The 14,033-nt window shown below is 42.3% G+C and overlaps 3 protein-coding genes across 8 annotated transcripts in view; all 3 read right to left on the reverse strand.

Annotated features, from left to right (window-relative positions):
- Positions 1-7,318, reverse strand: part of LOC125746551 (lysyl oxidase homolog 2A-like) — a 35,014-nt gene extending 27,696 nt beyond the window's left edge. The window contains exons 1-3 of the mRNA XM_049020648.1: positions 7,168-7,318; positions 2,043-2,355; positions 652-827 (exon numbers count right to left, since the gene is read on the reverse strand). Coding sequence (XP_048876605.1) covers positions 652-827; positions 2,043-2,322 — 456 coding nt within the window. The 5' untranslated portion in view covers positions 2,323-2,355; positions 7,168-7,318. The remainder of the gene's footprint in view (positions 1-651; positions 828-2,042; positions 2,356-7,167) is intronic.
- A 1,670-nt stretch (positions 7,319-8,988) lies between these two features.
- Positions 8,989-11,718, reverse strand: si:ch211-113d22.2 (uncharacterized). The gene is made up of 3 exons (XM_049018791.1): positions 10,914-11,718; positions 10,307-10,420; positions 8,989-9,406 (listed from the first exon to the last, which is right to left on the reverse strand). Exons 1-3 carry the CDS (start codon positions 10,960-10,962, stop codon positions 9,192-9,194), a joined length of 378 nt encoding a protein of 125 aa, XP_048874748.1. The 5' UTR covers positions 10,963-11,718; the 3' UTR covers positions 8,989-9,191.
- Positions 11,719-11,779: 61 nt separating this feature from the next.
- Positions 11,780-14,033, reverse strand: part of LOC125745699 (transforming acidic coiled-coil-containing protein 1-like) — a 31,621-nt gene continuing 29,367 nt past the window's right edge. For all 6 annotated transcript variants that reach the window (XM_049018786.1, XM_049018788.1, XM_049018787.1 and 3 more), the window contains one exon: positions 11,780-13,971. In XM_049018786.1, coding sequence (XP_048874743.1) covers positions 13,903-13,971 — 69 coding nt within the window. In that variant the 3' untranslated portion in view covers positions 11,780-13,902. The remainder of the gene's footprint in view (positions 13,972-14,033) is intronic.

Consider the following 14,033-nt stretch of genomic DNA (forward strand, 5'->3'; position numbering starts at 1 on the left):
GGAACAGAAACCCTGTCCAATGGCGTGCACTTAGAGTGGGAACAGAAACCCTGTCCAGTGGCGCGCACTTAAAGGAGTGGGAGCAGAAACCCTGTCCAGTGGCGTGCACTTAAAGGAGTGGGAGCAGAAACCCTGTCCAGTGGCGCGCACTTAAAGGAGTGGGAACAGAAACCCTGTCCAGTGGCGCGCACTTAAAGGAGTGGGAACAGAAACCCTGTCCAGTGGCGTGCACTTAAAGGAGTGGGAACAGAAACCCTGTCCAGTGGCGTGCACTTAGAGTGGGAACAGAAACCCTGTCCAGTGGCGCGCACTTAAAGGAGTGGGAGCAGAAACCCTGTCCAGTGGCGTGCACTTAAAGGAGTGGGAGCAGAAACCCTGTCCAGTGGCGCGCACTTAAAGGAGTGGGAACAGAAACCCTGTCCAGTGGCGCGCACTTAAAGGAGTGGGAACAGAAACCCTGTCCAGTGGCGTGCACTTAAAGGAGTGGGAACAGAAACCCTGTCCAGTGGCGTGCACTTAAAGGAGTGGGAACAGAAACCCTGTCCAGTGGCGCGCACTTAAAGGAGTGGGAACAGAAACCCTGTCCAGTGGCGCGCACTTAAAGGACTGGGAGCAGAAACCCTTAAGTGTGGATGAACAGAGATTGTTTACCTCAATGTTGTTGGCCAACGCCCCGGTGAACCTGTAGCCTGGGATTCTCTTGTGACTACACAACACTCCCACGTCCTCAGAGTGCTTGCAGTCAGACACCCCGAATCCATTGGAAGAGCACTCAGCCAAAGTCTCCTCTCTCCCTGTGCAGTGGACGTTGTCCAACCAGATGTGGCCTAGGAGAGTTGGGCACAGGAAAATGAACATTCATCACCCAGATAACCGCTGCCCTGCCTGAGCGTGACGCGATCTGATATCCCAGGAAGCCCCTCACCTAGTTCCCAAGGCAGTGAAGGAAACCCGTTCTGTTTACTCCTTTGTGTATTTCACTCCCCAAACAAAGATCATATGAACATTTTTATCAGTAGTCAATGAATGTGGACTGAGTTTTGGAATCATCCAAAAACCCACAGACAGGGAGTCTGAGGGAGGCAATTTGAATAAAGTCTGTCAGAGAACCGCAGGCAGTGCAGAGAACGGGAGAACCTGCAGCGACAAATCCACACTATTTGATGTAAGGGTGTCCCAGCACAGACTTGCAGCATGAGATCAATGAGTATCACAAAAGCTTTTAGTCCAGAAACCTTGACGTAAGTAAACAACAATGATTCCGAAGGCTGCTAAAAGTAATTTTCAAAACCAACCACTAAAAGCATAAGAATTATTTAGCTGTCAGTTACTCTGAACTTGACCCAATCAACAGAACTTTCCATTAAGCTCAGAAACCAGTGGAATGGGTTGCGTCACCTTGCCAGAACGCTTGTCTATTCAGGACCCGTTCATTCCAGAAATGCTTTGATGTGTGAAGAGACATTTACACAGGTGTCTAATTAGTAAAGAACAGTAAGGGTTCATCCAGGACGTTTGCACTTCTAACAAAGTGAACATTACAGAAAAAAATATAAAAATAATGGCACAGTTGGAAGCATTAGTAACACATTTATAATATAAGTTTTATATTAGACGAGACTAGTAACTGAGTCAAGACTGACGACGTAGGTGTGGAGTTTTCCAAATTACAAGAATGCTCATTTTAATTTTATTCTATAAATAGCAATTTTTAAGTAGAACAGAAAAAAACAAACTTTAATAGATGTCTTGTAATAATGGTGCAGTAAAACTTAATTACAAACTGTACAGAAAACTCATTTAAGTGGTGCTATAAGCTAATCGCCAGTGACACTATAATTGCATAACATCTCTGCCTACACAACTTTAGTTTACGATTTACCCAGTACAGCATATAAACTCCTAATTGTGCATCTAATTTGCTCTTTGCCCAAGAACCTACATTTTCTACATTGCTTTAACAACATCCCTGAATGACCCACTTACACAAATAACGTGTGTATGTGTGACATCCTACTTAACAAACCATCAGAGGGCCTCACCTTCTCCCCGGCCATACTTGGCTGATGGGTACCAGGACGTGGCTTCCAGAAAGCCCAGCTGTCTGCAGACCACGTGAGCGGCATGGATGGTGAAGTCATCATCGCAGACCGTGCCCCACTCGCCGTTGTAGTGCACCTCCACCCGGCCCTCGTTGTGCTTGCGTTTGGTGCCCGCCAGTCGAAGCTGAATCTGGGGGCTCTCCTCGCTCTGAGCCTGGCCCAAGACCCAGAGACAGACCAGGGCGGCCAGTCGGCAAAGTAGGGTCCAATGGACCGCCATTGTGGGATACAGGGAATGACTTCACTGTACGATCTGCATAGGAACATAGCACAAGAACACGAAAAATTAAGACCACGGGACCAATTTTACAAACAACTCCTCTAGGATTTAGACAAAGCACGTAATCTACAATGTGCTCCTAATTACAAAATCACCAACTCAAAAGCAAAAAAAAAATCCTGATTTAAAAATTCTGGGTATCTGCCCATCCCCATAACAATACGATATTTCTCCCCTTTATCATACTAAGCATGAAAAATTCGTATCCATACATTTCAATTAACATGGCAAACTTTCTGCATTTAGTGTTGCAGCAGCATTGTTTGATGCTAAGAAAATTATAATGGTCATGTTGCTCAAACAAAAGCTATATACCTCTACGCTACAGGAGGAAATCCACAGTCAGCATGATCTACAAGCCTGCTTCCTTGTTTTATTCAGTAACAAATTTCACAAAAAATAACAGAAATATTTCTTATTGTGCAAATTGCACAATTTGCTACCAAATGAATCAGTCATACAAATATCACTGTATATTTCTACCCCAAAAGTACAACATATACAATGGAGCTCATATCAAACTTTTAAGTAGTAATTAACTTTAGAAAGAATACAAGTCTGTAGTCATCGAGTGTGTAATTTTTTTTTTTTACCGTGTGCAGACTTAGGAAAATCAGCACTAGCCTTTACATCCACTGCACTCTGCAGTTTTTGCAGGACTACATGTCTGCAGCTGTCCGCCGCAAACCCCCGCTTACGAAACGTATGTCACTCACCCTGTGCAGGACCCAAAAGCACATGTGAGGAAGTGAAGCGTCATGTGACTCAAGTTTGTTTGTCTCACATTAAGGCTACAAGCATTTTTGAGACGTTTCAGATCAGACCTGCCTCTGATGGAGAATCAGGCTGGTTTCTTACTCACCCGCCTACCTGATGTGCGATCTGGATTTTTTTTGCTAATACTGGCCCGATAACAATAGCGGGTGTCAGACTGGTGCCTTCTCTAATTTACGTTATAAAAATGATTCCAATTCCGGTTCCGATATTAAGGACACAAGTACAACGGACAGTAAAAGTCCCCAGATATTGGTCTTCCTGTTGCATCCTTGTGGAACGAGACCAATCCCATGATTCATTGCACCCAAAGTTTGTTCTGCAAAGGCAAATTCGCAAGACGGGTCTTGCCAAGACCACAAGTTTGGTCTCTGCATTCTTGGTATTGAGATTCACCCATGAGCTGTAGTGTGCATGATGCCCAAAAGGAAAAGCGTAATTCTTTGGGCCTGTGAAGAACATGGATCGTGGTTTCGAGGGGCTATTCACAATACAAGTAAATTCCCAAACACCTGAAAAGTATGTCCAGCTTTCCCTAGTGAATTTACGTAAGGAGTAACTTACATTAATTATATTGATTAATTGTTAAATTAGCAAATGTTGAATTATCCAAAGTAAGCTAATGACAGTTTGCTCCACAGCCCACAGACAGTAACACGATAATCGCTGCCATTAGTGATTATTACTTCTGTCTTCTCCTCATTTTTTCTTTTCTCCTTCTTTTTCCTCCCTGGGCACCGGAGGGCTTTGCTCTTCCTGACACGATAATGTCTGGTTTAATTAGAAGAGAAGGGGGGGCCAGGCATACCAACAGACAAAAGTGTTTATTTAGTAAGATTTGCTTGTTTAATAAGCTTTTTATTATTTTGAAATAATAGTGTAAAATAATATTAGTAAACAAATATAGTAAACAATGTACATTTCCCCCCCCCCCCCCCCCCGTTCCCTTTTTGCCCTTTGGGGCACCCAGGCACCCCCTTTGAATGGATGGCACCCCTAATATTTGCCTATGCCACAGTCCGGACCTGGTTGGTTATAATACTTCATAGATCCAATGAAGCTCTCATCTATAAAGAACTATACATACCTTCATAATACATTATAATGTTCACTATATGAATTAAGGATGCTTTGTGCTGCATTAATAAGAAGGTGTCTGTAGTGCATTATAGATGAGAGCTTCATAAATCATTCATAAATAAATAAACATGGCTATAATTATTGTGTCTTTTATAAATATTTATAGCTATGTTTATAATGCTTTATGAACGCATTATAATGTGTTACAAATGTGTTCGTAGATTCTTATAAACATGACATTCATAGAATGTGTTACCATTATGTCTTTATAGAAAAATACATACCTGATAATAATTGTACCTCTCAATTGCAATAATAGTGCTTAATTTACTTAATTTCATTGTACTGATACTACTTGCCATTAGACCAATGACCGTACAGGAACTGTCCGAGGATAAGCAGTTGTGTGATGCATGGACAGATGGACAGAGTGTACAGAAGTTGCAACCCACCCATAGAATGAGACAGAGTGATAACAGAGTTATTTCAGTGGTCTGGAATGTTAGGTATTTGTAAAGCGATAGTCCTGTGAATTGGGATCTCAGGGCCCAGTTGAACAGAAGTAATCTGATCGGATTTCAAATATCAGATTGGATCAAATCTTGAAACTGGACTGTTCAAAAGAAAAAAAGGTACTGAAATATCATATTAGGTCACATAATCCAGTCTTGATGTTGATCTGCATCAAACCTTTCTAGTAGGATCGGGATACCCTGGATACAAAAATATCAGGATGACAATGTTCCCAGCAAAGGGTGGATTGAGGTTGGATTTCAGGAACAAAATGCAATAAGACTTTAAAATTGGTCAAATAATACATCATTTGTATCATGTAGTATTTATACACATTTATTTTGCACTGAATTTGTTCAACTGTTACAGTCATAAAACATGATATTATCCTGCCAATTAAGCCTTTCAGTACAGTGTTAAAAGTTAAAACTTCCAGTACAGTGTTAAAAGTTAAAACTTCCAGTACAGTAAGTTAAAATGTGGATTTTTGGCCCCATAAAAAGTGGCCCAAACAGGTGTCATTATCAAACAAAATTAGTATATTTCCTTTTCACCATCATTCATCACTGTATATTAATTATCAGAGACGTAACAGTAAAAAGTAATTTCTATTAAATACTTGTTATTATTAACTGCTAGATATTTATCCTTTTTATCATTTGAAACATGTGTTCAAAATAAGCACAATGTACTTATGAATTATATATTTTTGTCTATTTCTACTTATTTGTTGTGGCTCAGATGAGGGGTCTCACTAAGTGAAATTGAAGGGCATGTTTGTATTGTTTTATTGTGTTGTTTTCTGTTTCTTCAAACAAATAAAGTAGCACCACCCTATCTAGTCTACCTGTTGCCCTTTACATAGCTAGTAGCCCACACTGTGATACATAGTCCTGGTTAGAACACTGGTAATCTAAATTTGGTAATCCTGAAAATCTTGTATCTGGATCAGAGTGTTCCAATCCAATGTTGCTTTGAAAAACCCCAAAAAGTAAGATGCATTACCTAGTCCTGATTCAGACTCAAACTGTGTGCTTCTGGTACCTTCTTTGTTTAAGGGATAAGTCAGGAACCTGTCATTGATGTGGTCATTCAGAGACACCGGCTTCACACACAAATAAAACACAAAGACCTTCAGAGGCCTTACCTCCTTCGCAAAAATCACTTCTTACGGTTTCAAAACCAACCATGTAACCATGCTGATAACTACTTTCGTGTTAAATTAAATTACTTTATAATCTTATAAAAAGCGACCGGCACCAGCACACACACATATGAAAGTCTTTTCACGGTGAATCCCTGGAAACACATAACCTCCATCGCCTTATCGAAACCCCTGACCGTATTGATGACAGGCACATAAGACCTCTGGGTCTTAACAAAAAGAAGTCTAAAATAGTTTTTATGCTCAGATAGCTTCTCACGTCATCTTTGGAGTCATTTATTGTAAAACTTAACTTGTCCTGAAATGCCCTTAAAACCGTCAATTTATACTCATCATAACACGTAATATCACCAATTTTGTGATGACAGACCTCGTTCCCACACGGGAAATGGGCATCAAACCACAGCGATAGCCCCCAGAAAGCCTATTAAAAACCCATAACTCTGGACTCCCCCAATGACTTGAGTAAAAATGCATAATCTATTATTTTTATGCTCAAAAACCGTAGACTTGGGATCACCTACGCAGAGAGAAGTCTGTTTATTTGTCCGAGTCTGTTTAGAATCACGAATGACTTAAAATAACAACACACTGTGTGGAATGCAGTACTGTACCGTTTAAAAACATGTGCTTTAATCTTGAGATCAGTCACATACACCCCCAAAGCCAACATCACACACATTAGTACAATCACGATCAGATTTTCAGCGTGATGTGTTACGCATCGTGGAAACGGTCATAGTCCCTCGACTCAGAAGATTTGGTGATGAAAGTTAAAATGCGAGTGATTTCAACAGAGACTGTAATTTGAGTGCCGACAATTTTCGGTTACTGTTTGAGAGATACAATGCATGATCATCAGTGGGGATCAACTGGGCATGATTTTAAAGTTACAGCTAAAACTATAAAGTATTGCACAATCGCCTCTTAGGTTTTCATGATGCATTGATGTTTGCAATAACTGTCCACATTCAACAGAACACGAGCCGTGTTTAACTGTGTATCTATACGCTGCGCAAAGCAATGTCGTTCATTTGATAATAATTCCAAAAATCCTAACTAAACAACAGATCTTGCAGTAACACCAGTCGCACGTATTTGTAACGGTTTCTGAAACATAACGTTAATCTAAGACTGAAACATGTTTCCACTAAACAGGCAGTTCAGGCGCCACAATCAAGAAAACCAAGACTTGTGGAAATCTAGACACCAGACACCCGCTAAAGAAAAATCCCGTATTATTTCGTTCTTACTTAGGAAACTGAGGATGTTCTTCGGCAAGAAAGCAGCGATCTTCGAGTGGAGCAGCACTTGCAGGCACCTAGACTGCACCGCTTCTCTCCGCTGGCCCTCCCGCGGTACTGCATGCAGCCGGAACGTCTGCAGGAACTTTCTCCCGTCCAGCGTCGCTACTCAGACTACAGACCAATCAGGGCCGGGAACTGGCGCCTCCCGTTTCACGCCCACGGCTGTCACTGATGCACCTAACCACCTGTCTCCTTAAGCTGTAAATCACCACCACATATGAATGCCTAGAAAACAATTAGACCTGAATTTCTTCTTATTAAATTACATAGTAAATGAATCAATATAAATTTAAACTTAAACAAATAGCGAATAAATATATCCATCAGCTAAAAATATTCCGATCTATTCAGCTGTTCAGTTATCAGTTGTAGGTTATATGCTCTGCGCACACAGTACAGAAACATTACCATGTATTCTGTTAATACAGAGCTATTTAAAGAAATCTCAAAGTATCTCTGTTCCGAACCGACACTTACATCATACTAATACAATGCACTAATTATATATTGCATTTATGCTGTGATTAAGGGGTGGGTTTGTTGTCACGTTATTGTCGCGCTCAAAAAGTCACTTTGCACTGAACACGTTCAGTGTAGTGATTTTTTGTGACGAGCAGATAGGCGACACTTATACGCTTTTTATTTCGAGAGAATTAAAACCGATTTTAAAAATGTAGTATGGAAATTCTCGTGCCCATACTTCATTATCATTTGGATGATGTTATAATTGCTGAACTTAATGATAAGGTCATTGAAAACCAATACACTTTTAGAACTGCCAGGTGAGCCCAAGCAAAATACACATATTCGTTGAAACGTCGCCCCCTGGTGGCAGCTGCTTTGTTAACCGGCAGACCATTTCAGCTGGTCTTATCGGGTATGAAATTAAGTACTTTATACGCGCGCGCGCGTGTGTGTGTGTGTGTGTGTGGGGGGGGGGGGGGTCGCATAGATCACATTTGAGGACCAAATTGTCCCCAAAGTGTAGTAAAACCTGAAATTTCCCTACTCTTGGGGACAGCTCTCCTGTCTGTACTGGAGCAGTTTCAAATGAGTGTTCCAGGGCAAATAAGTCACTTTAAGATCCACATCCCTATGCGGCATTACTCATTAAACCTTTTTTAAAGTCACGTTCCACAGATAAACACTCTCGTGAGTTGTCCACATAGATAATAAGTGGATTTTCCACATGACACAGTTCATTCAGAGGAATAAGCAGGGCAATCCATTTAAGCAGAGGCCCTGTGTGTTCATGCCTGTCCCCCTGTCATTTCCTGCCCACTACAGTCAAATCTCTGCACTGATTGGACAATGGGAGCAAAGAGGGGGGCTTGGTATCATAAAGGAGAGAATTCTGGGCCGTTGATTTACCTCAGTTCAAAAGTCTGTTGAACAAAGTGATGGGAAGTTTGGTTCGATTTACAAAACCGATTCTACCAAATTGTTTGTTTAAATGAATCAAACTTTAAATTCAAAGAGTTGGTTGAGGGTGGGGGGGGGGGGGGGGCAGTACTTAGTGCTGCCTTCTGTTCAGTTACTTGTATTGAAACTGTGTGTTTATTGAAATCTTATTCTTATTAAAACATTGGTCATCTCCAAGTCTTGCAGTCTCCTCTTTCTGCGTTTTATACTCTTATATTCTACGTGTCACAGTAGGAGAGACTGTAGGACAAATCCTCCAACATAGTTTATAAACACAACGAAGCATGATGTCCCATGACCAAGTTCAGGTTTAATGGTGCTCCAGAAAATGTCCTTTCTATACATCACTGAGCAGGAGGTTAGTCTGCGAAAGTTACAGCAAAGTGACTCACAGTGCAGTTAAGACTAACTTATAATGCGCAGCCAAAGCCCTGCAACTCTGTCACCTGTGGCTTGTGGGCTTTTCTCCATGCCGCAGGAAAGTGCTCTATCTAAGCCACAGGGTGTAAGCAGTAGGTTAAGGGATGCAGCGGCTGTCATGGCCAGACCTACAGCTTGCTGACTATCAGCTGAATCAGCACGAGCAGCAGCAGCAGGACAGGCCTGGTGCTCAGGCTGCTGGCAGCGCTGTCTTCCCCGTGGCTGTGGGAACGATGAGGGCCATTGCAGTCGTCGGTGAAGCAGCACTCCATCTTCACTCCCCCAGTATTGTGATGAGCCTTGTCGCAGAAAGGCCTGTAGGAGCAGGATTTTACAACGGTGCCTGAGGGAGATAAGTAGGGAGGGATGGAAGGAGGTGGGGGGGGGGGGGGTGGCATTTGGGTAGGTAGATGCGGCAGTATGTGAGGTGCTGCTGCTGATAGTTCCATGTTGGGGGTCACATTGGACCCCTGGGCAAGATCTCCTATTAAAATGTACATATAAAGCAGCGTTTCTCCAGGAAAAAGATCAGAATAATGGGCCTGAGATTAAAAAGGCTTGGAAGAGATTGTAATAAAATACTACGTTCCTCTCCGTGGACAGTAAAGGGAACATCACTATTTGTTAGATCATGAAATTTGTTTGAGTTGCAGTTTTGTACTTATTCATTAGCAAATAACTATTTAGACATGTAACACAATACATTAATAAATCAAGAGTTAGATGGAGCTGAAGGCAGTAATCCAACAATGTGACTTTACATCGCACAAATAAAGGTGTTATGACGTATTGACACAAATAAATGTGCTCTGCTACCACCGTGTGGCCGTAACGGCATATTACAGCAGAGAGCTGCATTTACGCAGAGCCACCCTAACTACGCCATGGATAGGGTTGCAGGGTCTTGGAGCCCGTCCCAGGTGGCACTGGGTACTAGTCTGGGTTACACTCTGGATGAGATGCCAGCCCATCACATGGCACATACTCTCAGTCATATTCTGTGGACAGTTTAGAGAAACCAGTTCATCCTAACTGTATTTGGACTGTGGGAGGAAACCAGAGTCCCCAGTGGAAAACAACCTAACACAGAGAACATGTAAACGCTGCACACCAAAGAGGGTGGAACTGGACCCCCCCGGAGGTGTGAGGCAGCAGTGGTACCCAGTGTGGCCCCACTTACAGCAGTATGAAACTAGTCATGGTGGCATTACCCTTCAATTAGGTCAGTTCAGGGTTTACTCACTGGGCCCCATGATGGTGACACAGGCGTCTGCACACTGTGGGCAGCTGGAGGTGCCCTGCTGGTTGCATTCATCCTCATTGCCCGCCACGCATGTGTGGCACTTGAGTGCCTTGTCTTTGCAGACGGGACAGGAGAGAACAGCTGATCTAAAATTAAGCAGTTGGAGTCTGGGCACTTTACACAATGAGGAGCAGTGAGGAGGTCTGATCTACTTCAGCCTTAATCTTCATTTCTGTTGTGGTTATCACAACAAATGCCAAGCGTTTTCAGACCCAGTAATTTACATGTAACTCATTCAAATTGGTCATACTATTTAGTACTTTATTCAACATTTTACGTAAGAACCAGTAGACTTGAGTGCACATTTATTTAGCAGCAATTAACTTAAACAGGCCAAAATCTAAAAAAAAAGTCGATGTTCTTTTGCTTGATGCCACTTATAGAAATATGCACACTTGGGAAACTTGGAAAATATACCTACAGCTTCAAATTATTTGAAGACAAAATCACTTGTATTCTGTGATAAAAATAAGATTTCACTACACACATCGCTACACCATATTTCTATTGCTCTGCTAAGTAGTTTTTTTGTGCAGGATGTACTCACTGTGCACGACGATGGTGAAGAGGACCAGCATCGCCAGGAGAGACTTCATGGCTCAAGTCGGCCGAATGGTGGTACAGCTGAGGGAGGAGATGGCTGAGAAGCTGGGGCTAATCCCTCCTTGGTCTAGGCACCCAGCATTGAAGGATCATAGGCTTAGACGCCGTGGCAGCTTTGGAGATGGACATGATGGACATGCAATTGCAGCCACAGGACGACACAGAGCTCACACCTGTTAAGGGGGGTTTCCAAGTCACGTGAGACGAGATTAACTGGGGCTTTGAAAAAGACTAACCAATGACCTGTGGAACATGCTTCTGTTTGGGACCATCCCAGATGAATGCTGTTGGGGAATCTACAGCCAGTCACTGACTCTTCTGAGAAATTATTCACCGATTTCAGAGTGGAGGGAGTCTTCCTTTCAGAAATCAGGAATGCCATATACCAAACGCATTCACCCTCAGTTTTGTCTAGAGATTTATTGTTTGACCAACCAGCTGAACTTTCAAACATAAAGAATTTAGGTAAAAGTACATCGCTCAGTGTTGATCGTGCTGAATCAACGCCTTTTTTGGCTTCCAGTTCCTTTCTTTGGCACTGCAATGCCTACTGGTCTCCTTCATGGACTAAGCACAGGATGGCTATATCCTGTTCATGGGAGACCCAGGATACCTGGCCGTTAATCCAGGTCTAATCTCTCATCCTACTGCAATCGAATAACCAATGTCCTTGACTTAAGAGGATTCCATGACAACCAGAATGACCCTCAGGGACAAAGGACATGTGTGGCGACCCGTGAGTGATTATGATGTGTGAAAGAAAGACAAGGACAGGCATCACCGGGAACAAAAATGGTCAAAACACCGTAATAATTATTTAGATTTTTATTCAGGCATATATGATCAAAAATATATATTAGTAAAACATTTAATTACATCTTTGTACGTTTTTCCACTTTACAAATATCATGAGACTTACTTGCATATAAAATTATATATATATATATATATGTGTGTCTAAGAGTGTGTGCATATATATATTTCTGTGTCCAAATGAAAACAGAAAAGTGCAGGTAAAACAAAACAGAGCCATTGCAATTTGGCACTAAGACGGCTACATATTCTGGTGACTGACATGGTCTGAGATGCGGCGCAGCCAGTGGAAAAGGGTCACTGCGAGGGTCACTGCGAGGGACACTGTGGGCACAGCGATTCAGTGCAGATCTGCGGCATTTTCTGTTGTCACAATAAACCTTTGCAATGCTCATAATCTAACTTGATGCAGGATACACTACAATCAGACTGTACATAAAGATGTGGGCATTATTGCAATTCATAGCACACACACCATCTTCAACAAAAGGATGCATCTCCTACACTTAACTTCCCAGAAGTGTTTTATGTACAATGACCTACAAATGCAACTGCGCTCGTAAATACAACACCAGTGAACATCACCTGGCGTGCTCAACAGTCTTCAGGGTTATTGTACTTCATATACGTATCGTATAAATCACGTACGATTCTGCTCTCGTCGCATGCTGACATTTCGGTTCATTGGCTCGTTGGCATAAAGGTGTGACGTAAATTACCTTCCCGTCTCAACACTGATACACAAGTGCAACACCTTCATATGTTTGGTACGCTACGTTGTAAGCTGCCAAGTGCTCTTTCTAACCTATTCTAGGGAAGGATTATCATGCATTGTCAATCACTAAGCTGTTCAACCCATTTAAACTCGATGATTGATTACTGTTTGCTATTAATGGTAACGGCACTGAACAGTAATACAGTGAATTCTGAAGAGTAATTCCTCCAAACGTCATTTATGATGGGTGGGAAAGTTATTGCTAAATACTGTGCACTTCCAAATGGAACTTTCTTGTATTTGGGGAAGAGGTTGGTTGTACATAACAACACACATTGTACAACTATTTCTGTTACAGAAGTTATTAAAAACCATTTAGTTGCCTGGCTTGTGTCTCTTTAATTAAGCAATTCCAAACATTTACCCAAATTAAATTGGACCAATTAGATCGGGAATTCCGTCTGAATGAGAGGCTGCTGTTTTCTAGAAAGTGATTCGCTAAACATCAGCCACGTCCATGGTGCTTAGATAATCAGAAAATCATAATTCTAGGTGATAATATCAAAATTATTATTAAATCAGATTATTACCTATCAACAACGAAATATACACATATGTTCTGTACATACTTGGTTTTTACCGGCCCTTGAAACAGACACAATTCAGCACATTTAAAAACGCCAAGGGCAACAAGGACCACCGAAATTCATTGTATGTACATTTCAGGTTGGCTGATAATGATAGACGGAGATACCAAACCGGTCACATCTTGCTGACCTGGTAGCAGCAGTCTGGCTGTGTAAACACAAGAAAGCGGCTGGTGGGATGCGCTACAGGACGACTGCAGACTGGTTATGAGGCTCCGGTGTGTTTCGACAGTTCTGAGATCCCGCCCAAGGCCCAAGAACAAAGTGGCAGCCTCTTCCCACCCAGGACCTTGGCTGGCACCGAGGCCTCAGCCTGAGGGCTAAGAGCAGCAGAAGGGTTTATCTCCTCTGTTTCTGGTTTAACTACAATTAAAGATCCAAAACACAACCAAACGACCACAAACACAGAGTGTCCGCACGACCAGCTACACGTCTTAGCATCCCATTTTTTTACATGAAGGTTTTTTTTTCAGTCTTGTGTATTAAATGTTCATAAGATTGTTCAGTCCCAAGCCTTTTGGATTTTGGAAGGGAGACGCGAATCTGCACGGGCCAGCTATCAGTGGCAACGCTGCGTCTGAAGGGCAGAGAAAATGCCGGAACGCGACGCCCATCCCTTGTTGCAAGCCTGGTGAGTGCTGCTAGGTGGCGCTAGCTGTCATGTGCACAGTATTTAGGAGAAAGAGTATGAGTGGGACTGAGGGTCAGGCCTTGACATCGTTTTTTTCAGTTACTGGCTTTGTAGCATTTATGTTTTTTTAGTCTACTTTCCCCAACTTTGCAATCAGTTCGTCGCAGATCTTGGTGAGCTCCTCTATCTCTTGATTCTGTGAAGAGATTCAGGAAGATCATTAAAGCAAAGAGCAGCGATACTGGGGTCCAAAGGCTT

The sequence above is a fragment of the Brienomyrus brachyistius genome, chromosome 7 (assembly GCF_023856365.1).
Source record: "Brienomyrus brachyistius isolate T26 chromosome 7, BBRACH_0.4, whole genome shotgun sequence".
NCBI classification, from domain to species: domain Eukaryota; kingdom Metazoa; phylum Chordata; class Actinopteri; order Osteoglossiformes; family Mormyridae; genus Brienomyrus; species Brienomyrus brachyistius.